This window comes from Theropithecus gelada, chromosome 11 (assembly GCF_003255815.1).
Source record: "Theropithecus gelada isolate Dixy chromosome 11, Tgel_1.0, whole genome shotgun sequence".
Lineage (NCBI taxonomy): Eukaryota > Metazoa > Chordata > Mammalia > Primates > Cercopithecidae > Theropithecus > Theropithecus gelada.
This window is the reverse complement of record NC_037679.1, coordinates 100,353,433-100,380,294: the sequence shown is the minus strand read 5'-3', so window position 1 is coordinate 100,380,294 and position 26,862 is coordinate 100,353,433. Positions and strand designations below refer to the sequence as shown.

General features: G+C 40.8%; 1 protein-coding gene and 1 pseudogene across 3 annotated transcripts; one reads left to right on the top strand and one right to left on the bottom strand.

Moving 5' to 3' along the window:
• TIGAR (TP53 induced glycolysis regulatory phosphatase) lies at positions 1 to 26,292 on the top strand. Of its 2 annotated transcripts, XM_025402741.1 has the most exons (6): positions 1 to 113; positions 9,876 to 9,913; positions 15,794 to 15,915; positions 22,685 to 22,762; positions 24,131 to 24,241; positions 25,344 to 26,292. In XM_025402741.1, the coding sequence occupies exons 1-6, from the start codon at positions 82 to 84 to the stop codon at positions 25,773 to 25,775; spliced, it is 813 nt and encodes a 270-aa protein (XP_025258526.1). In that variant the 5' UTR covers positions 1 to 81; the 3' UTR covers positions 25,776 to 26,292. The 2 variants fall into 2 exon arrangements, with proteins under 2 accessions (XP_025258526.1, XP_025258527.1); XM_025402742.1 differs by lacking the exons at positions 1 to 113; positions 9,876 to 9,913 and adding an exon at positions 14,183 to 14,302.
• LOC112634875 lies at positions 3,177 to 3,651 on the bottom strand (annotated as a pseudogene). The gene has a single exon (XR_003121841.1). The product of XR_003121841.1 is annotated as a 40S ribosomal protein S15 pseudogene (transcript).
• Positions 26,293 to 26,862: the final 570 nt, after the last annotated feature.

The window sequence follows — 26,862 nt, the reverse complement described above, 5'->3', positions numbered from 1 at the left end:
AGTGGTGTGGGGGAGGCGGCCCGCAGTGCAGGGGCGGCGCGGGGCGGCGCGGGGCTGCTGACGGGTCGCGGCTCCGGGAACATGGCTCGCTTCGCTCTGACTGTTGTCCGGCAGTGAGTATGGCTGTGGCAGGGGGCCTTTCTCTCTTCCTTGAGTGTATTGGAGCGGGCGAACGGAACACGGGTCTGCCCCCTCTCCCCTCCCTGCTCGCTCCGCCCGGGGAGGGCTGGCTTGGAAGCGCTTTTCCCGGGGCGCTTGCCCTGGGGCCGTCTCGTGTCGCCCCTCATCTCACCCCAGCAGCGCCGAGGGAGGACGGCAGGTCTTAGATAGCTGCGTCCCGTGTTTCAGATAAAGCGAGACCCGGAGGAGCAAGGGATCGGGGTTCGTAGGCACTTGGTGGCTGCACCCAAAACGGTGCCAGACATGTCCACAGACTTGTCTGGGCACCGTTTTTGCTCCCCGGCAGGTTGCAAAGAGTTTGTAGAATTGCTCGTCCGTGGCTGATGTTTGTGATGCCGGCTGCCTTCTGCTATCCTCTCTGTTTCTGAGGTTCCCCCTCGTTTCCCCAGTCAGCCAGCCCCCCTGGCACATATATGAGACTTCTTTCCTTTCCCCAGAGGTTACAGTTCTGGGAGAGAAAAGAGGGTCACAACTCTGATCTCAGCAGACCGTATCATCCTAAATAAATGTTTTTTTATCATCATAACATTACACGGAGCTGAATGCTGATAGGTCTTCATGTTTCTTATCTTTTTTTATCAACATGTATTTGCCAAGTGTTAACGGGAGATGAGATGAAAATCAGGGTAGTTAAGAGCATAGATTTTTCTTTTTCTTTTTTTTTTTGCGAGATAGAGCTCGCTGTGTCTGTCACCCAGGCTGGAGTGCGGTGGCGCTATCTCTGTTCACTGCAACCTCCCGCCTCCCGGGTTCAAGCGATTCTCCTGCCTCAGCCTCCCGAGTAGCTGGGATTAGAGGCATGCGCCACCATGCCCGACGGATTTTTGTATTTTTAGTAGAGACGCGGTTTCACCATGTTGGCCAGGCAGGTCTCGAAATCCTGACCTTAAGTGATCCGCCCATCTCGGCTTCCCAAAGTGTTGGGATTACAGGCGTGAGCCACCGCGCCCTGCTAAGAGCACAGATTTTTCAGGCAAGGTAGACCTCGGTTGGAATCTGTTCTCTAGCTAAGAGCCAGGTAGCCTGGACTTAAGTTTCCTGATATGCAAATGATAGTGCCTATCTCACTATTTTAATGTGAGAATTAAATGGGGGACAGGTAAAGTGTATGATGCAACAGGGGAAGAAATATATCTGAGAAATAACTTCTATAAAGACAGCTCCAATAAAAGTGCAGTTTATTCCCAAATACGAACGTATAGTTTAGCACACCAGCATTTTGTGTGGGTACTATGTGCCAGTAGACTGGATCATACAGATAAATAACATACCATTTCTGCATTCAAGCTCACAAGGGACATTAATATGATTTAACTTTGTCAATTGACTTGAACTGCTATCTTTTCTGGCCTGTCCTTCCTTTATAAGAAAGATAATCTTAAGAATCCTCTAAAATTGTCCGTTTGGGATTAGCAGGATTTTAATGGCTACCTTAGAAATCTAGTTCCTCCCTATCTCTTCTCCCACCCCTTTCGGTTGTATAGAATGCCTTGGGAGAATTCTTAACTTACTAAAGGTCATACAGCTAACTGGTAGCAGAACAGGAACTAGAGGCCTGATCACCCTTTCTTCCAATGTTAGAGCACTTTCTAGATGCCTGACCCAGCCAGCCCAGTGTCATATTTATAATTGAAACTCAGACCATCAAGGTGGTTCACCCCTGTAATCCTAGCACGTTGGGAGGCGGAAGTGGGTGGATCCCTTGAGCACAGGAGTTCAAGACCAGCCTGGGCAACATGGTGAAACCTCCTCTCTACCAAAAAAAAGCTGAGTGTAGTGGTGTATGCCTGTGAACCCAGCTAATAGGGAGGCTGAGGCAGGAAGATCACTTGGATCACGTGAGCCTGGGAAGTCAGGGCTATAGTGAGCTGTGATTGGGCCACTGCACCCCAGCCTAGGTGACACAGTGAGACCCTGTCTCAAAAAGAAAAAAAAAAAAAAAAAGAAAACTCAGAAGTTGTACAATATTTGGGTTAAGGCAACCCCTAAAAAGATGATTCCTATTTAGATTCTTAATAGACAACAGTCATACAAATGTGGATTTTATTCCCTTCCTGCTGCTTAAAAAGGGTTTGATTCCGGAGGCCCTCATAGGAATCATTTAAAAAATAAGTCTTAATACACTGTTGTAATTAAAACCTGACAGTTTAGTGAGTTAAGGACTGATATCCTCGTTTTTCACATGAGGCAGCTGAGACAGACACCTTCTAACTTGCTTAAAGTCACATGGCACGTTGAGGAAGTAGGAGTTTAACCAAAGCAACTTTACCACTCACCGTCTTTTGTTTCCTACTTAATGTGTACCTGGTATTTGTAGATTACTTGAACATCACCAGCCGTTTTTGAGGCTACTTTTTATTCTCTTAATATAATTGTGTGGAGTTATGACAATAGTTTATTTTGTTCTGTTTTATGTGTAGGAAGATGGAGTGAGAGTGTTGAAATAATTGATAGGGCTGGTCCAATGCTTTCCTGCCTGGACCATCCCTCCTCTTGTCTTCAGAGTTCTCAAAACCAAAACCTGGTGATTCTTTCAGGAAAAGAAGTGATTTTCAATTTGACTCATTATCACCATAGTTAAATGTAATGACTTTTTGAAGAGTTAGAGAATTTTATTGGACTTACCTCTTCAGATAATGCAAAAAAATCTTGAAAGCAATTTAAGTTCAACAGAACCCATTAGGAATCTTGTGCTGTTCCTGTATGTGGTTTATCTTTCTTCATACTTCGACATGGAAGTACCAGTGTGTATCATTTCTGGAATAGACTGCCCAAGGTTCCAGAATGTAAGTCTATCATCATTGTCAGACTATAACTTCTCATGATCTTATGGCACAGCATTGTTGAAAACTCCAACACGTGTAGTTGGCATTACCATCACCTATCCAGCACTATTGAAGGGTCTGGTTCCTTGAAATGTTATTTGTAGGTGTTTGCAGTTAGTCCCAGGCAAAACCATCCATTTCACTTCCTTTTTTTTTTTCTGGCAGGGCGGGGGAGATATGTGTGCCTTTATTAGCTGAGCCACTACTTGAGGGGGATGAAGCGGGAGGAGTGGGTGGCCCTGAGGCCGGGCCGGCAGTGCCTCACTGGCTCGTAGGTGATGGAGAACTCGCCCAGGTAGTGGCCGATCATCTCTGGCTTGATCTCCACCTGGTTGAAGGTCTTGCCGTTGTAGACGCCCACCATGCTGCCCACCATCTCGGGCGGGATGATCATGTCCCCCAGGTGCGTCTTCACTACTTCCGGCTTCTCCACTTCCGGCTTCGTGGCCTTGCCCAGGCGCTTGGGCAGCGAGTGCTGTTTCCGCCGCAGGCCCGGGTTCAGCTTCCGCCGCTGGCACGCACTGTACGGTTGCATCAGCTGCTGGTGAGACGTGTCCAGCTGCTGGTCCGAGTCCACGCCCCGATAGGTGAATTTGCGGAACGTCAGCTTCTGCTCTACCTCTGCCATCTTGCCGGATCCTCAGAAAAGTTCATTTCCATTTTTAGGCAGCTCTTAAAACTTTAATATTTTTTGGCAAACTAAATTTAATTTACTTTTAATGATTTAAAAATGAATTAGTAAAGTTTTTTTGTTTTTGCTTTTTTTTTTGAGAAGGAGTTTCACTCTTGTTACCCAGGCTGGAGTGCAATGGCAAGATCTCGGCTCGCCACAACCTCCGCCTCCTGGGTTCCAGCGATTCTCCTGCCTCAGCCTCCCAATAGCTGGGATTACAGGCATGCGCCGCCACGCCCGGCTACTTTTTACTTTTAGTAGAGTTGGGGTTTCTCTATATTGGTCAGGCTGGTCTCGAACTCCCGACCTCAGGTTATCTGCCCACCTCGGCCTCCCAGAGTGTTGGGATTACAGGCGTGAGCCACCGCACCTGGCCGAATTAGTAAAGTTATTGACAGCAAGACTCATTTGGTTTTCTTACTGTACTTCTGTTGGCAGTTACTTTTTGTGTAAGGCTAATAATCGTTCTGTATATTCATAAAGCAAGCAAATACTATTAGGTAATCTGTAATTTAGTACTTTTATAAAGCTAATACTGTTATAAAATTTTAATGCTTTATAAAAGTATAAAGGTACTTTGTACAGATACTTTATAAAGATCAAGGACAGCCAAAAGTCCTGTAATCCCAGCGCTTTGGGAGGCCGAGGCGGGTGGATCACCTGAGGCCAGGAGTTGAAGACCAGCCTGGCCCACGTGGTGAAACCTCGTCCGTACTAAAAATACAAAAAATTAGCCGGGCGTGGTGGCGGGTGCCTCTAAATCCCAGCCCCTCCGAAGGCTGAGGCAGGAGAATCTCTTGAACCCGAGAGGCGGAGGTTGCAGTGAGCCCAGATTGCGCCATTGCACTCCAGCCAATGAGTGAAAACTCCGTCTCAAAAAAAAAAAGGACAGCCAAAAGTCTTGTGTTACTAGCTCTTGAAATCTTCTGTATTTGCAAATGAATTTATTAGTGTAAAGGAATTAGGACTAAGCTGTATTCGTGATACCGGGTGAGGGTTTACATTTTCATTTACACTAAAAAACATCTATTTTGAAAACTTGACTCAAATTTACACTGATTTCCCATGATTTGTCCCTCCTTTGTAGCAAACTGAGTATTGTGTGTTGAATTTGAATTCCTTAAAAGGAATTAAGGGAAATCGAGCTTTCTATATGATTTTTGAAGCAATGCTGCAGAGTATAAATCCAGACTAAGAAGATAAAATATCTTTTAAGTAAGAACTGGGAGATAACCTACAAAGTGAATGATGTATATTTGTAGGTCCTATAAATGGCTGATCCTAAGACTTAACATCTTGGCATAAGCCCTTGGATTCCTGCAGAGTCAGGTTTCTGTTTTGGAAATGGACCACACTGCAGATTTTGAAAATGAGTGGTGTTATTCCTGACTCCTTCAAAATATATCCCTCTGACCTTTCAGCTTTGTTCACCTTCTCTGCTGCTATCGCAAGTCAGACTTGGTTAAGGGAAATAGATTAATAATAAAACTGTTTTAGCCATCAACTTTCCCTTTCCATTCCCTAGGCATACTAATTAAACAGTTACTTCAAGGATTTATATAAACCTCTCAATAAAGCTGATAAAAGCTGTAAAATTAAATATTTATGAAAGCTTTTGGAAAAAAATCTATTTTTGGATTCCTACTCTTTAATATTTATAAAGTGATTTGAACGCAGAAATGCCAAATAGAACTAAACCGAATGCTGTGAGTGTTAATACTGTTGAGTCTGCAGCAGCCTCTGTTGATATACGGCTAAACGAAGCCTTCATTATGTCACAGCGGTTATGCTGCTTTCACTGAAAATCGTTAGATGGTGGGGCAGTACTTTTACGAAACTATCAAATTTCTGGGATTCCATTTTTTAGAAAGTGACATTTTGACAATATAAACCTTTGTTTTAATTTGAATCTTTCATTATCTACTTTGATTACATAAAAATGCTGAGTTAATCTTTTGAGCGAGTATACAAAAGGTAATCATCTCTGCCAAATTTCCGTGATTTGTAAATACTGAGTTTTTTGGTGGCTCTCACATGATTTCTTGGTTGGTAGATTATTAAATTTCTTCTCACCCCTGATTTCAAAATGAGGGTGTGTCTGGCTTGGCTGGAAATTGTATTAGCTATGTTAAAAGAAAAACTTCACACAAATTAGACTTTGTTTATTTGAGCAAAGAAATGATTCATAGATCAGGCAGCGCCTAAACAAGTAAAGCTTCAGAGTGCTCAACCCAGCGACATAGGCAGGCAGTATTTATAGACAGAGAAGGGAAGTGACATGGCCAGGCGTGGTGGCTCACACCTATAAACCCGGCACTTTGGGAGGCCAAGGCAGGAGGATCACCTTAGGTCTGGAGTTCGAGACCAGCCTGGCCAACATGGTGAAGCTGTGTCTCTACTAAACATACAAAATTAGCTGGACGTGGTGGCACTTGCCTGTAATCCCAGCTATTTGGGAGGCTGAGGCAGGAGAATCGCTTGAACCCTGGAGTTGGAGATTGCAGTGAGCCAAGATCACACCACTGCACTCCAGCCTGGGCTGCATAGTGAGACCCTATCAGGAAAAAAAAAAAAGAAAGAAAGGATGTGTCATATAGAAGTAGCCTGATTGGTTACAGCTCCACTTTGCCTTATTGGGACATGTCTGAGCAGTTTGCAGCCCATAATTGGCTGAAAGCTCAGCTGCCATGATTGGCTGAGACTTGGTTCTTATTACAGGAATATACTCTCAAATTATGTTGTAGTTTGTTTACATATTAAGTTAGGTGACAGCTCCCTAGGCATGGAGGCAGTTTTAGGCCAGGTTTAATTTAAGGGCTACAAGCCACTGTCTAATGAGGATGTTATTTGTATTAAAATAACAGATATTTTGTTCTTGGTCTCAGCAAGATTTTGAGGCTGAGACAGGAAGTGAATCCAATACATGGTAACTATTTTCTAGATTAAAAATGACAGGTTCCCCGTGTTTGCGCTGAATGCTTCTGCTTTATCCATCTGAATGGTAGAGGTTAATAACCTCTTTCATGCCCATTTTTTAAGATTCTGAATGACTTTTGGAGTGTAGGAAATCGTTTTTTTTTTTTGTTGTTGTTGTTGTTTTGAGTTGAAGTCTCGCTTTTGTCGCCCAGGCTGGAGTGCAGTGGCACGATCTGGCTCACCGCAACCTCTGCCTCCCGGGTTCAAGTAATTCTTCTGCCTCAGCCTCCCGAGTATCTGGGATTACAGGTGCCTGCCACCATGCCTGGCTAATTTTTGTATTTTTAGTAGACACGGGGTTCCATCATGTTGGCTAGGATGGTCTTGAACTCCTGACCTCAGGCGATCCACCCTCCTTAGCCTCCCAAAGTGCTGGGTTTATAGGCGTGAGCCACTGCACCTGGCCTAGGAAATCTTTTATTAATTTTAACAACAATGATAATGGCAAATCAGTGCAGTTGGTTTTTACCAAGGTATAAATAGTTCTACGTAACTTTTTTTTTTTTTTTTTGGAGACAGAGTCTTGCTCTGTCGCCTAGGCTGGAGTGCAGTGGCATGATCTTGGCTCACTGCAACCTCCGCCTCCTGGATTCAAGCGATTCTTCTGCCTCAGCCTCCTGAGTAGCTGGGACTACAGGCGCGCACCACCATGCCCGGCTAATTTTTGTACTTTTAGTAGAGACGGAGTTTCACTATATTGGCCAGGCAGGTCTTGAACTCCTCACCTCGTGATCTGCCCACCTCGGCCTCCCAAAGTGCTGGGATTACAGGCATGAGCCACCACGCCTGGCCAGTTCTGTGTAATTGTATTTCTTTATCATACATTTATTTTTTAAGCTAATACATCTGCATATTTAGAAACCAAAACAATTCTCCCTAGTCTTCCTCTTCTCCCCTCAACCAGTAGGTGACCAAGTTTATTAGTTTCATGTTTATCCTTTCATTGTTTCTTTGTGCATCTCCATATGTTTATTTTCCCTCCTTTCTAAAAAGGTAGCTTTCTTTTTATATTATTCTATACCCTGCTTTTTCTACTTAATCATATATCTTGGTGAGCGTTCCGTATCTACATATAATCTCTCTCTTTAAAGGACACATTTGCATAGGATTCCATTAGGTAGATATGTCACTGTTTATTTGTTAATATAAGTAATGGTTATTTTGGCCACAGTTAAGGAAACTAATTTCCTTGTTAACGGACATTTGGGTTGTTTATAATCTGTTGCTACTAGAAATAATACTGTAGCTAATGATCTTTTTTTTTTTTTTTTTTGTTTTGTGTGAGATAGGGTCTCGCTCTGTCACCCATACTGGAGTGCAGTGGTGTGATCGCAGCTCACTGCAACCTCTGCCTCCCGAGCTTAAGCAATTCTCATGCCTCAGTCTCCCAAGTAGCTGGGATTACAGGCGCCCGCCACCACACCTGGCTAATATTTGTGTTTTTAGTGGAGACAGGGTTTCACCATGTTGACCAGGCTGGTCTCGAACTCCTGACCTCAAGTGATCCATACTCACCTCAGCCTCCCAAAGTACTGGGATTACAGGCGTGAGCCACCACACCTGGCCGCGAATGATAATGGTCTTTTAAATATGAGTGAATTCAGTTATTCCCAGTAATTGGGTTATTGGATAAAAGGGTAAACAGATTTGTCATTTTGATAGATATTTCCAGATGACCCTCTCTAGGCAAAAGTACATTCATGAAGTTCTGTCATTTCCCAGGATTTTCTCCAGACCCTGGACATGTTGAGGGTATGCAGTCCCTGCTTGTGCCTTTAAGGAACTGGAGCCAGGATAGACATAGAGCTACAAAGTCAGTTAGCACACAGATGAAAACTTACGTCGGTAGTGCCAGGGGACAGTGGGAGCATAGAGTGTGGGTATTAAATAGAGTAGGTAGATGGGGAATGGTACCGGGGAGGGAGACCACCTAAAAGAACCCGGTCTTGTGTTGGGTCTTAAAGAACATTCGTATTGGCCAAAGCCAGCAGTCTGCATCTTGGCGGAGGTTGGCACACAGCTGTCTTTGTAAACAGGCAGCAAGATTCCAGGCCGAGGCCTGAGCTTATGATTCTGACTTCCAGGTCTGGTAGATTTTTTTTCTACATCTGAGTAAATCAATCCTTTGTAACATTTTAATTATTACAAACTAGTGCTTCACTTAAAAACAATGGAACGATCATTTTCCATCGAAATCAAGGAAATGCAAATTAAAATCAAAGTGGGATGAATTGTTCAGGTACCAGATTGGCACAGATTGAAGAAACCTTACACCACTGAGTCTTGTTGAGGGTGGTATACCACACTACAGGGTGGTGTGACTTGCTGTGACACTTTGGCATTACCTAATAATGCTGGGTATTTGCATACCTTATGGCCCAGCAATTCTAGTGCTAGGTTGGGTCAGCAAACATTTAAGTAGCGCTCAAATCTCAACTGAATTCTCCTTGATTCTACTTCATGTATTTGACAAGTGCATTTATTGTTAACCTGTTCTGCTGTCTGTCCAGTCTTGCCTATGCACTTCCGGCCCTCCCCCCCCCGCCCCCGCCCCCGCCAGCCTCAGTAACCCCAGTTATTTTGTGACAAAGTTTCCAGTTCTTTTACCCTGCTGGTTGCTTCAGGTTGCTTTGATTTGTTTTGGTATTTTAGTTTTTAAAAGTGTAGTACTCAAACCTCAGTTCAGTGTGCAGTTGGTCTGCAAGATAGCCGTCAGTACTACAAAAAATAACTGCTGAAGGCCTAGGAACTAAGAGAAGGCGGGGTTCTGAAGGTTTGTGGACTTCTCTCGCATTCCGTTCAGATTCTCTCTCACTTGCTCATTCAGTCCAGCAGTGAAGAGACTGACTCTCACGTTTTTGGTCCTGCTGCCAGTGAGAGTAGTTTCGATCAATATATTTCTTTTAACAACATTATTTGGCTAAAATGGTATTTGCATTATATTTTTTAGTAGGATTTTCCATTTGCAATCCACTTAAGATTGGTTCCTGATCTATATGTTTTAGTTTGGAGTAGTTTGAAGTTCTTAGCTGTTCATTAAAGAAGATGATTGCAAATATTAGTTTAGAATAAATTGTTTTTTATGGGTTGGATTATGAAGTATGTTACAAGTTTCATATGATGTCTTTATTAGTATAATCACACTTCATTGCTCATTTTTTTCCTCCTCTCAAAAATAGTATAATTTGGCTAATAAGGTTCTCCTTCTCTTTCTATTTTAGTGGAGAAACAAGATTTAACAAGGAGAAGATAATTCAAGGTTGGTATAATCCGATTGTTATTTTAGCTCTCACCCTCGTGTTAATAAGATGTGTGAGTTAAGCAGATTTGGTGGGGTGGGGTAGACTGGGGGCAGCTCCATTGTGAATTGGGATTACAGAATCAAAACATCATAACCACAGAAATACGATCAGAAATATGGTCAGGGCTGTTAGTAACCAGGAGGAATAAATCTCTCAAGTGAACTGGGTGTGAAGTACAGTTCTCCAAGTTATTCTTTATGTATAGCTTCAAAGTGGTTCTGTCAGCTGATTAATTATATTGGGTCTGGGTGTCTTAAAATATAACTGTCTGGATTTGAAATTATTCTATATTTGGAAGCATGAAGTTCACTGACCAGTGTTAATGGTATTTTTTCTGCTAAGATAGTTATTTTAGTTTTAGTAGTAATAAAGGTTTTAAAAAAGAACTATTTTCATATGTGGTTGTTACTTTATTCTGAAGAGATTCTTTCTCCCTTTTTCTGTTAATTTGGACTCAGATCTTTTATTTGCCCTGTGATCCAGCTAGTCTGGCTTTTTAAGAATATCTTGGGTGAACTTTTGGCCAGACATGCTATTTCTATGCTGTGATTATAAAAGCTTTGAGTTTTATTTTTTTGGTTAGGGACTTCTGGGGTTTACAAAAACTGATTTTCATATTCCATGAGCCTGACTCCCTTTTATGGACACTAACTGGTCTGATTCTCAAAGGAACCTTTGTTTTCAGACAAAATATGCCCCACCCAGGTTATCCTTTGGACTGAGGCCTCTTACCACCTGGCCTTTGGTATTGCTCACTTCTCTTCTTTCCTAAGACATTGACAGTAGAACGTCAAGAAAGTTTTTGTGTTCACACTTGTTTTAGGTTTGTGTTCTTTTCCTGACCTTGTCAATTGGATGCTTTAGTTCTTTAAGTTATAGCCTTTTGTGTGTAAGCATTCAAGGCTCATATATTCCTTTTTTTTTTTTTTTTTTTTTTTTGAGGGTCTCATTCTGCCGCTCCAGCTGGAGTACAGTGGCACGATCTGAGCTCACTGCACCCTCTGCCCCTCGGGTTCAAGCAATTTCTCATGCCTCAGCCTCCTGAGTAGCTGGGATTACAGGCGCACGTCACCATGACCAGCTAATTTTTCTATTTTTGGTAGAGATGGGGTTTCACCATGTTGACCGGGCTGGTCTTGAACTCCTGACCTCAGGTGATCTGCCTGCCTCGGTGTCCCAGAGTGCTGAGATTACAGGTGTGAGCCGCTGCACCGGTCCTCAAGGCTTATATATTTCTAAGCACTGTTTTTGTTTGCATGCCCATAGTTTTGACACGTGGTAATGTGGTAAGCATTCAGCACTAAGTATTTTAAATTCCCATTGAGTGACTTCCATTGTAAATGCTTTTGTGTTCTGTCAGTATGGTTTATTTGATGATACTTCTTTGAAATGTGTTAATTATGGTCAGTTTTTATAATTCTTCCATTGTATGCTTCAGAAAAATCTATAATCCCTCACTGTTGGGACTGGAGTTATATATCAAATAATCAGCCTTCTTGATTTTGTTTTTCAAATCTTACACACTTTATTAACTTTATAAATGCACTAGTTTGCCTGCATGTCCTAAATATCAATTTATGAGTGCAGTATTTTTAATTCCCTGCTGCGGTGGCCAGTTTGCCCTTTAATAGTTGAAATTCTATCCATTTTTGGTTTCTGTGTTCTGCTTTTGTACAGATTGAGGTTATTTTATTAGGCTTATACAAGTTTAAATGATTACATCTGAGTAAATGGGATCATTGATTTTTTTATAGTGGTCCCCAAATCCTTAGTGAGACTTTTGTCATAAAGTCTTACTTTTCTGATAGTAATATAGCTACTTGAGCTGTTTTGGAGATGGAATTTCACTGGAATGTATTTTTCCATCTCATTCCTTTCACCCTTTGTGTGTACTCATGTTTAAGTGTTATCTCATAAATAGTATGTAGCTACATTTTGGCTCTTTTAAAAATATATATAATTTGTCTTTCTTTTTTTTTTTTTTGAGACAGAGTCTTGCTCTGTCGCCCAGGGTGGACTGCAGTGGTGCGATCTCGGCTCACTGCAGCCTCTGCCTCCCAGCTTCGAGCAGTTCTGCTGCCCCAGCCTCCCGAGTAGCTGGGATTACAGGTGCTCGCTGCCACACCTGGTTACTTTTTGTCTGTTCGTTTGTTTATTTATTTATTTATTTATTTTGAGATGGAGTCTCATTCTGTCACCCAGGTTGGAGTGCAATGGCGTGATCTCGGCTCCTGCAACCTCTGCCTCCCGGGTTCAAGTGATTCTCCTGTCTCAGCCTCCCGAGTAGCTGGGATTACAGGTGTGTGCCACCAGGCCCGGCTAATTTTTGTATTTTTAGTAGAGACGGAGTTTCACCACGTTGGTCAGGCTGGTCTTGAACTTCTGACCTCGTGATCCACCCATCCTGGCCTCCAAAAGTGCTGGGATTACAGGTGTGAGCCACCATGCCCGACCTAATTTTTGTATTTTTAGTAGAGACGGGGTTTCACCATGTTGGCCAGGCAGGTCTCGAACTCCTGACCTCAGGTGATCCACCTGCCTTGGCCTCCCAAAGTGTGGGAATTACAGGCGTGAGCCATCACGCCTGGCCTAGAATTTGTCTTTTGACTAGCAGTAGTGGCTGTTTGCCTTTATTCTGATCACTGATGTGTTTTGATTTTTTTTCTTTGTTGTTGTTTCCCCCTTCTTTTTCTAGTCTTTCTTTTTTATCTTACCTGCTTTTACTTCTTAAGTGCTTGGTTTTTTCCTGTTCAACACTCTCTTACTTTCCCCACTACCTTTGAGTTGATGTACCATTTCCATTCTTTTCATGGTTATCTTAAAAGTTTTACCCTCATACCTGTCTTAGCCAGGGCTGCTGTAACAGAGTATCATGGACTCAGTGGCTTCAACAGTACACAGTTCTAGAGACTGAGAATTCCAAGATCAGGGTGCCAGCAGATCCAGTGTCTGTGGAGGGCCTGATTCCTGGTTTGCAGACTGTTGTCCTCTGGTTAATATCCTCACATGGCAGAGAGAGAACGAGAGCACTTATAAGGACACTAATCCTGTTCATGAAGGCTCCACCCTAGGATCTAATCACCTCCCAAAGGCCTGCCTCCTAATACCATCACATTGAGGGTTAGGATATCAACATTTGAATTTTGGGGGGACACATTCACTCTGACAGTACCTAATAAAGTATAATATTAATATCCCCTCTTCCAAAAAATACAAATAACTTGTCTAGTAGCTTAGTCCTGTCTTTTTTTAATTGCTTGAGGTAGACGACATTATCTTCATTTGTTTAGATGGCATTTAAATTTATGAATATATTTGCAAGTTTCTCTGCTCCTCATTTGTTTTCATCTCAGACCATTTCTGAAGTACATTCTTTGAAAAGTCCTCTAGTGTATATAGAGCAGCTGGTGGTAAACGCAGTGGCTTCAGTCAGTACACACTTCGAACTGGTGATTCTCTCAGCCCTTGGAAGATAGCATTCTGCAGTTTTTGGTTCCATTTTTCCTGGTAAGAGGTTTCTGTCAGCTAAATGGTGTTCCATGGTAGGAAATAGGTCTTTCTCTGTAACTTCGTTTAAACGCTTCAATTTTGGTATTCTTCAGTTTCTCATAACGTATCTAGGAGGGTTTTTTTTGTTAAATTTATTCTGCTTGATTTTCATGTGTTTTCTTATTCTGTGAAATTCTCAGCTATTTTCTTTTCATATTCCTCTCCTTCATTTTTTCTATTCCTTTTTTTTTTTTTTTTTTTGATACGGAATTTCACTCTTGTTGCCCAGGCTGGAGTGCTGTGGTGTGATCTCGGCTCACTGTAACCTCCGCCTCCTGGGCTCAAGCAATTTTCCTGCCTCAGCCTCCCAAGTAGCTGGGATTACAGGTGTGCTCCACCACGCCCAGCTAATTTTGTATTTTTAGTAGAGACAGGATTTCTCCATGTTGGCCAGGCTGGTCTCAAACTCCTGACCTGGAGTGATCCACCCACCTCGGCCTCCCAAAGTGTTGGGGTTGCAGGCATGAGCCAGCATGCCCAGCCATTTTTTTTTCTGTTCTTTTAGCGTTCCAATTAGATGCATGTTATAAACTGAATGTTTTTCTTCCCAAAAGTTACATGTTGAAATCATAACTCCCAATATGATGACATTAGGAGGTGGGGTCTTTGGGTGGTCATTAGGCCACAAGGGTGCAGCCCTCATGAATGGAATTTATGCGAGAGACACCGGAGAGCTCTTTCCTCTTTGTGCCATGGGAGCACTGAAGGAGAAGTCAGCAGCCTGTAATGTGGAGAGGGCCCTCACCAGAACCCAACCATGATGGTACCCTCATCTCAAACTTCCAGCCTCCAGAACCGTGAGAAATAAGTATCTGTTGTTAATAAGCCACCCAGTCTGAAGTACTTTGTTATAGCAACTAAGACAATGCATCATTAGGAATTCTCATTCTTTCCTTTGGAACTCTTGATATATCTGAGCTGTGTTCTATCTCCTTGTATCTGTGCTGTGTACTGGGCAATACCTTCTGCCCTGTCTGAGTTCATTAAACCTCCTTTCATCCAAGCCTCTGTTTATCCATCAAGGGGCCCCCCCCAGCCCCTGGCAATTCTGATTCTTATTATTAAAAGATCTATTTGGTGATTTTAGAAAACTGTCTGCTTATTTTTGATGCTTACTGTTAATTGCTTGTTTTTGTGATTCTGTCTTTATGTTTTATTCATAGTCATTGTAAAGTCCATATTTGCTGATTTCAACGTCTGAAGTTTTGATGGGTGGCTTTGGTTTATGATAGATTATTTTCTTGTGTGTTGAATCTTTGGCTAAACAATTACTTGTTCTAAATTAGTGGAAAACCTGTTAGCCTCTTTTGAGAATGATTTGCTCTGAAAAGGATTTGTATTTTATTTTACCACAGGCCTGAGGCTGCACGTTAAGTCTCCTTACAGGAGCCCTTGCTCCCAAGAATTTTGTGTTTAGTCTTCCCGCTTGCCGTCCGCTCCAGCAGGCCTCCTCCCCTAGCCCCACCAGCCCGTCCTGATAGCCCACCACCGTCATTTTCTTCATCTTGGTTTCACAGTTGAGCGCAGGGTTTTGGGGTTGCTTTGCTTTGTCCCTTGGAGATTTTTTATACGTTCTGTGGGCCCAGCAATGCAGCACACACACACACACACACACAGACACAGACACAAACATACACACACACAGACACACACACACACACACACAAACATACACACACACAGACACACACACATACAGACACACACACACACAAACATACACATACACACACAGACACACACACACAGACACACCATTTAGATCTTTTGTAGTAGGAGGTCCCTTCAGAGTGTCCAGTCAGCCGTTATCCTGGAAATAGAGGTTTCAAAGCATTTTTTAAATGAAAAAGGAAAAGAAAGGGAGGGAGGAAGGAAAGAGGAAAAGTAATACCATTATAATACTGAGCATTTGGATGATGGGAATGAAGAAGGAAAAAACTTTTAGATGATGGTCCTACCGTCCCAACACATTACCTGTAAGATCAGAGCCAATTATTGAAGAGATGGGCAAACATAAAAGAGGGAAAAGCTAAGACATTTGTGTCTCATCATCACCTAATTCCCATTAGGCAAGCATTCTTTTGGAAAATAATTGAATACCTGAGCCTTTATAGACTTACAACTTACTTTTACTTGCTAATAACTCCCTGAAAAGTTATGTGGAAAAGTCCTTAAAAAAATCTTTCATTAAAATATAGATAAATGCAGCCTATATTTTCTACATGTGATTTATACATCTCTTATATGTAGTTTTGAATGTTATTGTTCCTCTTCTTAATATATCACAGGACAAGGAGTAGATGTACCTCTTTCAGAAACTGGATTTAGACAAGCAGCAGCTGCTGGTATATTTCTGAATAATGTGAAGTTTACTCATGCTTTCTCCAGTGATCTCATGAGGACAAAGCAGGTAAATTTTTTAATTTATTTGTTTTGAGACAGAGCCTCACTCTGTGCCCAGGCTAGAGTACAGTGGTGCAGTCTCTGTTCACTGCAACCTCCATCTCCTGGGTTCAAGTGATTCTCATGCCTCAGCCTCCCAAATAGCTGGGATTACAGGTGTGTGCCACCACACCTGGCTGATTTTTGTAATTTTAGTAGAGATGGCGTTTTACCATGTTGCTAGTCTCAAACTCCTAACCTCAGGTGATCCACCCGCCTTAGCCTCCCAAAGTGCTGAGATTACAGGCGTGAACCACCACGCTCAGCAACAGGTGAGTTTAGAGTTAAGGTCTAATATGATGTACCAAAAGTCTCAACAATTGTATAATCTTGAAAAATCTGCTACCAGAGTCTGTAGGGAATTAAACCCCACACAGACATGACCTTCCTCAACAGAACTTATTTATTTTAATTTTATTATGTACTTTTTTAAAAAAATAATTTTTAAATTAGAGTAGCCTAGAAAAAAATGTCTAACAAGAATATAAATAAGCTATTATGAGACAGCAGGGAGAAATGACAGGAGAAATTAACCCACCGTGACATCAGGTATTATGATTACCTGATAGAGTAAGAAACCACCGTGTCACTGTAAAGAAATAAAAGACTTGTTAGACATATCTTCAGGGAGCAGATTAAACTGTTGTTGGAATTTCATCTCCCCCATAAATAGTTAGAAAATGTGACAAAATATGCGAAACCGCTGTTTTCAGACATTAGACTTTGGGCACTGTGGGCCTATGATGCCTGAATGAAGTGGAACAAAGAAGGTGAGCCCTAGGAGTGTCCTGGTTTTCTGGCTGAAGCAATTTCCAGACTCTGGTAGGCGAAGCCAAGTAGAGCTTAGAGGTCTCGGTGAGTTAAGGAGACAAAACTTGGAATTTGGGGAGGTTAATTTTTACATAACTAAAATTTGTGGGTCAGAGTACTGGAAGAAAGAGGTGGATAGAGAGAGAACTCTAGAAATACGTACAAGAATCTCCTTAAATTGAAACATTTCTTGAAACAAATGATAATTGAAACACAACATACCAAAACCTGTGGGATCCAGCAAAAACATTAGGGAAGTTTATAGCTATAAGGGCCTACATCAAAAGAAGAAAAACTCCAAATAAACATCTCACAATGCATCTTAAAGAACTAGAAAAGCCACTTTGGGAGGCCGGGATGGGAGGATTGCCTGAGCTCAGGAGTTCAAGACCAGCCTGGGCAACATGGTGAAACACTGTCTCCACTGAAATAACAAATCAGCCCGGCGTGGTGGCAGGTGCCTGTAATCCAATCCCAGCTACTCAGGAGGCCAAGGCATGAGAATTGCTTGAACCTGGGAGGCAGAGGCTGCAGTGAGCTGAGACTGTGCCACTGCACTCCAGCCTGGGCAATAAAGCAAAACCTTGTCTTTAAAAAAAAAAAAAAAAAAAAAGAAAGAACTGGAAAAGCAAGAGTAAACCAAACCCAAAATTATTAGAAGAAAAATAATAATGATCAGATTACTAATAATTGAAATTGAAATGAAAACTCCAAAAGATCAGTGAAATGATAAATTGGTATTTTGAAGGTAAAATTGACAGACCTTTAGGTAGACTTAACTAAAAACAATAAAGATCCAAATAGATAATATCAGATGTAAAAGGAGATATTACAACCAGTATCTCAGAAATTCAAAGGAGCATTAAGGGCTACTATCAGCAACTGTATGCCAAAAAATTGGAAAGTCTAGAGGAAATGCACAGATTCCTAGACACATGCATCCTACCAATATTGAACCAGGAAGAAATCCAAAGCCTAAACAGGATAATAACAAGTAACAAGATTGAAGCCATTATAAAAGTCTCCCAGTAAAGAAGAGTCTGGGACCTGATGGCTTCACTGCTGAATTCTACCAAACATCTAAAGTACTAATACCAATCCTACTCAAACTATTCCATAAAATAGAGGAGGAAGGAATACTTCCAAACTTATTCTATGAGGCCTGTAGTATCCTGATACCAAAACCAGACAAAGACACATTAAAAGAAGAAAACTACAGGTCACTATTCCTGATGAAGATTGATGCAAAAATCCTTAACAAAATACTAGCAAACCAAATTCAACAATACCGTTAGAAAGATCATTCTTCCTGACCAAGTGGAATTAATCTCAGGGATGCAAGGATGGTTCAACATAAACAAATGAATCAATGTGATACATCATATCAACAGAATAAAGGACAGAAACCATATGATCATTTCAATTGAGGCTGAAAAAACATTTGATGAAATTTAACATCCCTTCATGATGAAAACCCAAAAACAACCTAGGTATAGAAGTAACAATATAAAACAATACAATAAAAGCCTCAACACAATAAAAGCCATATGCAATAGACCCACAGCTTGTATCATAGTGAGTGAGGAGAAACTGAAAGCCTTTCCTCTAAGATCTAGAACAAGACAAGGAGGCCCATTGTCACCACTGTTATTCAACATAGTACTGGAAGTATTAGCTAGAGCAATCAGACAAGAGAAAGAAATAAAGAACATTTAAATTGGAAAGGAAGAAATCAAAATTATCCTTGTTTGCAGATTATATGATCTTATATTTGGAAAAACTTGAAAACTCCACCAAAAAACAGTTAGAACTGATACGTTTGGCAAAGTTGCAGGATACAAAACAATGTACAAAAATCAGTAGCATTTGAATATGCCAACAATTCTTTTTCAACAATCTGAAAAAGAAATTAAGAAGTAATCTCATTTACAGTAGCCACAAATAAAATTAAATACTCAGGAATTAACTTAACCAAAGAAATGAAAGAGCTCCACAAGGAAAACTATAAGACACTGATGAAAGAAGTTGAAGAGGACAACAAAAAAATGGAAAGATATTCTATGTTCATGGATTAGAAGAGTCAATATTGTTAAAATGTTCATACATTTTAGCAGTCTACAGATTCAATGCAATTTCTATCAAACTACCAATGACATTCTTCACAGAAGTAGAAAACAGCATCCTAAAATTTATGTGGAACTACAAAAGACCCAGAATAGTCAAAGCCATCCTTAGCAAAAACAACAAAACTGGAAGAATCACATTACCGGACTTCAAATTATACAAAGAGCTATAGAAACCAAAATAGCGTGGCACTTACATAAAAACAGACACATAGCCAGTGGATCAGAATAGAGAACCCGGAAACAAATCCATACATCTGCAGCAAATTCATTTTTGATGAAGATGCCAAGAAGATACATTAGGAGAGTCTCTTCAATAAATAGTGCTTGGAAAACTGGATATCCATATACAGAAGAATGAAACTAGACCCCTGTCTTTCTCCATGTATAAATATCAAATAAAAATGGATTGAAGACTTAAATCTAAGACCTTAGACTATGAAACTACTACAATAAAACATTGGGGAAACTCTCAAGAACATTGTTCTGGCCAGAGATTTCTTGAGCAATACACTGCAAGCACAGGCAACCAAAGCAAAAATGGACAAATGGGATCACATCAAGTTTAAAAGCTTTGGTGCAGCAAAGGAATCAATCAGCAAAGTGAAGAGACAGCCCACAGAATGGGAGAAAATATTTGTAAACTACCCATCTGACAAGGGATTAATAGCCAGAGTATAGATGGAGCTCAAACAATTTTATAGGAAAAAATGTAATAATCCAATTAAAAATGGGCAAGATGTCTGAATAGGTGTTTCTCAAAAGAAGACGTACAAATGACAAAGAGACATATGAAAAGGTGCTCATCATTGGTAATCAGAGAAATGCAATGCAGACTACAATGAGATATCATTTTACCCCAGTTAAAATGGCTTTTATCCAAAAGACAGGCAATAACACATGCAGGCAAGGCTGTGGAGAAAAGGGAACCCTTGTACACTGTTGGTGGGAATGGGAATTAGTACGACCACTGTGAAAAACTGTTTGGAAGGAGGTTCCTCAAAAAGCTACAAACAGAGCTACCGTGTGATCCAGAAGTCCCACTGCTAGGTATGTTCCCAAAGAAAGGAAATCAGGATATTGAAGAGATACCTGCACTCCCATGTTTATTGCAGCACTTTTTACAATAGCCAAGATTTGGAAATAACCCAAATGTCCATTAGCAGATGAATGAAAAAAGGAAATGTACACACACACACACACAGTGAAGCACTTTTCAGCCACAAAAGAGTGAGATCCTGTCATTTGCAACAACATGGATGGAATTGGAGGTCATTAAGTGAAGTAAGCCAGGCACAGAAAGACAGACTTGCCATGTTCTCACTTATTTGTTGGAGCGAAAAATTAAAACAGTTGAACTCATGGAGATCGGGAGTAGAAGGATGGTGACCAGAGTCTGGGAAAGGTAGTAGGGCGAGGTGTTGGGGAAGTGGGGATGGTTAATGCGTACAAAAAGAAAGAATGAATAAGACCTAGTATTTGATAACACAACAGGGCGGCTATAGTCAATAATAATTTAATTGCACATTTGAAAATAACTAAAAGGATATAACTGGATTGTTCGTAACAGAAAGGATAAATGCTTATGGGGATGTATACCCTGATGACCGGGATGTGATTGTCATGCATTGCATGCCTGTATCCAAGTGTCTCATATGCCCCATAAATACATACATTTACTGTATACCCACAAAAATTAAAGATTAAAAACAGAAAAAAGTCAAAAAATGGAAACCTCAGTGGAAGTACTAAATTATAGATCATACACAGCTAAAGTGATCATTAACTCATAGATAAATACGTGATAATAACCTAAATGTAGCACAGTGTGATAGATTTAAAATATGAGAGTTTAGCTGGGCACAGTGGCTGGGACCTGAAATCCCAGCACTTTGGGAGGCCAAAGCGGGAAGATCACTTCAGCCAGGAGTTTGAGACCAGCCTGGGCAACATAGAGACCTCGTCTCTACAAAAACTAAAAAAGTTAGCTGCGTGTGGTGGCACTTGCCTGTAGTCCCAGCTGCTTGGGAGGCTGGGGTGGGAGGATCACTTGAGCCCAGGGAGTTGAGGCTGTAGTGAATCGTGACTGTGTCACTTCACTCCAGTCTGGGTGACAGAGCGAGACCCTGTCTGAAAAAAAAAGTCCCTTTAAAAAATAAATAAAATATGAGCGTTTAGAAGACATGAAGAGCATGATGAGAAGTTCTGGTGTCATTCAGAAGGAGATAGCAGAAAGAATGGGGAATGGGGAGGAAGAGGTGATATTCAGAGGTTATAGAATATTGACAATTTTACAGAATTGTTGAAAGACAGATCCAAGAAGTGTACCAAATCCCAACCAGGATAAATAAAAAAGAAACCCATATCTACATTAATTATAGCAAAATTACAAGACTCTAAAGAATAAGGAGGAAAAAAATCATCCATTAAAGACCATTAGTTAGGCTTTCAGCAAATTTGTTCATATTGATGATTTCTTTATTGTGCTGAGAAATAATAAGGATTAACCTAGAGTTTTATACCCAGCAAGATTTTTTTCTGCTGTGTAGGTGAAATGACATTTCAGACAAAGAGATCCTGAAGTAACTTTGAAAGGAAAAATGAAAAAGAAGGAAAATAATTCCAGAAGGGAGATCTGAGTTTCAGAATACAATAGTGAACAAAGAAATTGGTAAAGGTATAGGAAAATGCAAGGAAATATTGACAATACATGTAAAACAGTATGCTGATGATGTCTAATTTGTCGGGAAATGTGTTTTTAAAAAAGGCAGATCATGGACCTAAATTATTTCCAGAGTGTTGCAAATACAGGGTCACTTTTCAATCAAAAATCGCTAGACATACAATGAGAAGGAAATGCGAATAAAAATGAGCTAAAGACAACAAACAGCCACATGACTTACCTGATGGAGTTATCAGACACGAGCTTTAAAGTAACTATATTTTTGTATAGGTGCAAGATGTAGAATTTCAGCAGAGAACTATAAAAAATAAACTGTAAAAAAGAACCAAATACAAATTCTAGAACTGAAAATACAATTGGAATTAAGGCTCAATGGATGGGTTTAACAACAGTTTAGACATATTTGAATGGTGAATTAAGGAGCTAGAACAGGGATTAGTAAACGTTGTCTGCAAAGAGCCAGATAGTAATTTTTTTAGGGTTTATAGTCTACACAGTCTTGTTACACCTGTTCAAGTCTGCGGTTATAGCAAGAAAGCAGCCATCGACCATGCATAAATGAATGCTGTGGCTGTGTCCCAGTAAAATACTTGATTTGCAAAAGCAGATGATGGTCTGGATTGTGCTGACTTCTGAACTAGAAGATAGATTCGAAGAGAATATCAAAATCAGGAATGAAGAGACACGGATGCGCAACTTTTGCAAAGGAAAATCATTTCTAATTTCTTTTTTTTTTTGAGATGGATTCTCATTCTGTCGCCCAGGCTGGAGTGCAGTAGCGCGATCTCGGCTCACTGCAACCTCAGCCTCCCGAGTTCAAGCGATTCTCCTGCCTCAGCCTCCCGAGTAGCTGGGACTACAGGCGCGAGCCACCACATCCGGCTAATTTTTTGTAGTTTTAGTAGAGATAGGGTTTCACCATGTTGGCCAGGATGGTCTCGATCTCCTGACCTCATGACCCACCCACCTTGGCCTCCAAAAGTGCTGGGATTACAGGCGTGAGCCACTGTGCCTGGCTCTAGTTCTTTTTTATTCACTAAGATGCCATAGATTCTTTCAGTGTTTCCACCAGAATGGTGATTGTTTTTATTAAAAAAAGGAACAATTGTCTTGATTTTCAGACCATGCATGGAATTTTGGAGAAAAGCAAAGTTTGCAAAGATATGACAGTAAAGTATGATTCAAGACTTCGGGAAAGGGTAAGTAACTTATTTACATATTATTCTTTACCATAAATTATCAGTAAGCCACCGCAGTTTGTCACTTGGCTAAAAGTTAAATGCATTTCTGCTAGGGATTTTCAATCAGTGAAAATATTTAAGAATCTACCATATGACAGTCACTGTTACATGCCCTCATATATAGCATCTTATTATTAAAATCAAGCAAGATAAGCATCTTAAGGTATAAAAGAAGGCACACTCATAAGAACTTAACACAGTATAGAAGAGTTTAAAGGTGAAAAATACGGATATTGCATAATTTATGTAACCTAGCTACTGCTGATGGACAGCTAGGTTTTCACTAGATTCCCGCTGATGTAAATAATGTTAAACTAAACATCTTTGTAGTTAATTCATTGTAGACCTGTGTATTTCTAGAAATGGACATCAGTGAGTGTGTACTTTTTTTAAGGCTTTTATATACATATTGCCAAGTTGCTTTCCAGAAAACCTGTGCCAATTTATAGTCCCATGAATGACCTAGGAGAAAGTTTTGTTTTTTTACACCAACAATTGGTATTATTAGACTCTGTGGTTTCCCAGTTTAATAGCTTAAGAATGGTGCCATGTGGCTGGCATGGTGGCCTGTCATCTCAGCACTTTGGGAGGCTGAGGTGGGCAGATCACTTGAGTTCCGGAGATTGAGACCATCCTGGCTAACATGGTAAAACGCCATCTTTACTAAAAATACAAAAAATTAGCCAGGTGTGGTGGCACGTGCCTGTAGTCCCAGCTACTCAGGAGGCTGAGGCAGGAGAATCGTTTGAACCCGGGAGGCGGAGGTTGCAGTGAGCTGAGATCGCACCACAGCACTCCAGCCTGGGTGACAGAGCGAGACTCTGTCTCAAAAAAAAAAAAGGAAAAAAAAAGAAATAGATCTCTCATGTTAATGTCTTAAAACTCAACTTCCTTATAACTATGGTGATATATTTATTTAGCTATTTCATAGTGCTGTCATTGGGATCAAATGGGATAATATATGTGGATGGGAGGTGGCTGAGTTGGTACCTTTTGCATGTTAATCTCTAGTCCTACAATCTGTGCAAATCTCTGTATTTATGTGTTCAATAAATTCCCACCATCTACTTAAGATTGCTTAGCAAGTTATTTTAAAATAACCCGTTTGGACATAGTGTGCAACTCAATATTTCAATTATATTTTCTAAGGTTCATGGCCCTCTACCGAGGACATTCTCATTATCAGTTCAGAGGAGATACAATAAATGAAGTGGAGGAGATTTAGCTTATTCCTGAGATGAATGTTCTAAATTTGCCATAAACATAAACTTAATTGTTATATTGCAGTCTCCTTTGAGAAACATGTTATCTATTGGATTATTTCAGAAATACGGGGTTGTAGAAGGCAAAGCGCTAAGTGAGCTGAGGGCCATGGCCAAAGCAGCCAGGGAGGAGTGCCCTGTGTTTACACCGCCCGGAGGAGAGACGCTGGACCAGGTATGTGGCACTGCTGATGTCAGAGTGGTTGAATTAAGACTCATAAATGAGATGTTTTGGAATTTTAGCTAAGTAGTTTGAAAGTTGCTTGGTTCATTCTCTTTTCCTTTTTAAATTATCTATTTACTTAGCAAATTATTCTTTTCTATTTAAAATCTTATTTATTTTTCAGTTGCCTTTGTCATTACTGATAATGGACTTAAGGAAAGGTGTTATTGGATGGTACTTCTAAAAAAGACCTTTGAATATGAAGCAGTGGCTTAGTGGTGGGAGTGGAGTTTAAAGAGGGTGATTGGCAAGTCACTCGAGGTGAAATAACTCAAAACATGAAGTCTTCAGGCCTCCGCTGCCGCCTCAGCTCTGTTCGTGATGGCATCCCTGTGCTTGCATTTCTTCTCTGCTGCCTCCCCAGCTCGGTTCATGATGGCAGCCCTGTGCTTGCATTTCTTCCTCCGTTGCCGCCTCAGCTCGGTTCATGATGGCAGCCCTGTGCTTGCATTTCTTCCTCTGCTGCCTCCTCAGCTCTGTTCCTGATGGCATCCCTGTGCTTGCATTTCTTCCTCCACTGCCTCCTCAGCTCGGTTCATGATGGCAGCCCTGTGCTTGCATTTCTTCAGGGTTCTGCTTTGAATTGCATTATTGGTGATTCCCCCAACCCACCACCACCTCCTTAATCTTTATCTTAATTTTCTTGAAAATACATTACTTTAGTAAGGGAAGGATTTGTTGCTGCTGTTGTTCCAGTGGCACTGAAGCGCCAGAGACAGCTTCCTGTTAGCACTGTTTTATGAGTTTCTGTTGGCTTGTAGGTTTCCCTAACTAGACCGTGAGTGCTTTGAAGTCAGGAATTGGGAATTGTATCTTCTTCATCTTGGTCTGCATGGTGCTTTCATAGTTCCAGAAATGTGGTGGATACTTATATACATATATATGTCCCTGAAACTACTGATTGAAGGAATAGAAATGTAGATTGAGATTCTTCTGTTTGTGTAGTACTTGGCATTCAATATTAGAAAAAAATCCAGTCAGTTATGTTCTATGTTAACATTTTAAGGAAATCATTAATGGCACTTTATTTTGACTTTTATTTCTTTTCTTGTAGGTGAAAATGCGTGGAATAGACTTTTTTGAATTTCTTTGTCAGCTAATCCTGAAAGAAGCAGATCAAAAAGAACAGTTTTCCCAAGGATCTCCAGGCAACTGTCTGGAAACTTCTTTGGCAGAGATATTTCCTTTAGGAAAAAATCGCAGCTCTGAAGTTAATTCAGACAGTGGTGTTCCAGGATTAGCAGCCAGTGTCTTAGTTGTGAGTCACGGTGCTTACATGAGAAGTCTGTTTGATTATTTTCTGACTGACCTTAAGTGTTCCTTACCAGCCACTCTGCGCAGATCCGAAGTTATGTCAGTTACTCCCAATACAGGGATGAGTCTCTTTATCATAAACTTTGAGGAAGGAAGAGAAGTTAAACCAACGGTTCAGTGTATTTGTATGAACCTACAGGATCATCTAAATGGACTGACTGAAACTCGCTAAGGTTAAATCTGCATCAAAATTTAACCATTTTGAGCCTCGGAAGAGAGTGCCATTGGCTTTATTTACCTCTCTCTCCTCTGCTAGTGCTGATTTGGAAACAGTTAAAAGCCAATTTTTAGCTCAAATGGAATCATAGCCACATAAAACTTTAACGGACAACTATATAGAATTAACTTATTTTGTCTAAGTACAGTTGTCGTTTTCCAGAATAATTTTACCAGCCTGCTATGTGTCATCTCTGGATTGCACATGGATGATGAAAGAACTCAGTATTGAAAGTTGGGGGATTAGTAACCTCGTTAACAACGGTTTCTTTTTCATTTTAGCCTGTTCTAATGGCTGTTGGTAAGATACTGGTTTTTTTTAGTATCTCATCCAGTGCTTGGAAGAAAGAATGGTTTATAATTCCCAATACATGTTTATATTGACTATGTGTTGTATTTTTAAAATCCTTTAAATAAAAAATCCTTACAAGTTTATGTAAAGCAAAATAACACTAACATGTTTTACATATAAATCAACTGTTGGAATATTTTATTCTAGAGGGCTTGAAATGTGGATGAATACAGATTATGATTACAGAATGGTCTGGGGGAAGAAGTTAAAACATTTGATTTAAATACAAGAAAGAAGGAATCTTGGAGCAGAAGATAAAAGAACAGCCTTTTCTAAACAATACCTTGCAAAAGTCAAGTCAGTGGAAACCAGGAAAGCCAAAAAAAAAACGAAGAATATCCACTTGCTTCTTATCTAACCTATAGGCTGAAGAATTTCCAGTTTGAGGAAGGCTCTAAAGAAAGTAAACAGTTAACAGTACACCACACAGTAATCTCAGAATAAAAGAGGGACCTTCTTTGTAAAGAATGGTGCTCTAGGCCGGGCTCAGTGACTCACACCTGTAATCCCAGCACTTTGGGAGGCTGAGGCGGACGGATCACAAGGTCAGGAGTTCAAGATCAGCCTGGCCAACATGGTGAAACCCTGTCTCTACTAAAAATACAAAAATTAGCCAGGCGTGGTGGCAGGCGCCTGTAATCCCAGCTACTTGGGAGGTTGAGGCTGGAGAATCGCTTGAACCCGGGAGGCG

What these genes read in the sequence shown, in the direction of transcription:
- TIGAR (XM_025402741.1), top strand. Translation starts at nt 82, where the DNA reads ATGGCTCGCTTCGCTCTGACTGTTGTCCGGCA. An exon ending in CAAGGAGAAGATAATTCAAG is followed by an intron (nt 9,914 to 15,793) that starts GTTGGTATAATC and finishes AATATATCACAG; the next exon opens with GACAAGGAGTAGATGTACCT. An exon ending in ATCTCATGAGGACAAAGCAG is followed by an intron (nt 15,916 to 22,684) that starts GTAAATTTTTTA and finishes CTTGATTTTCAG; the next exon opens with ACCATGCATGGAATTTTGGA.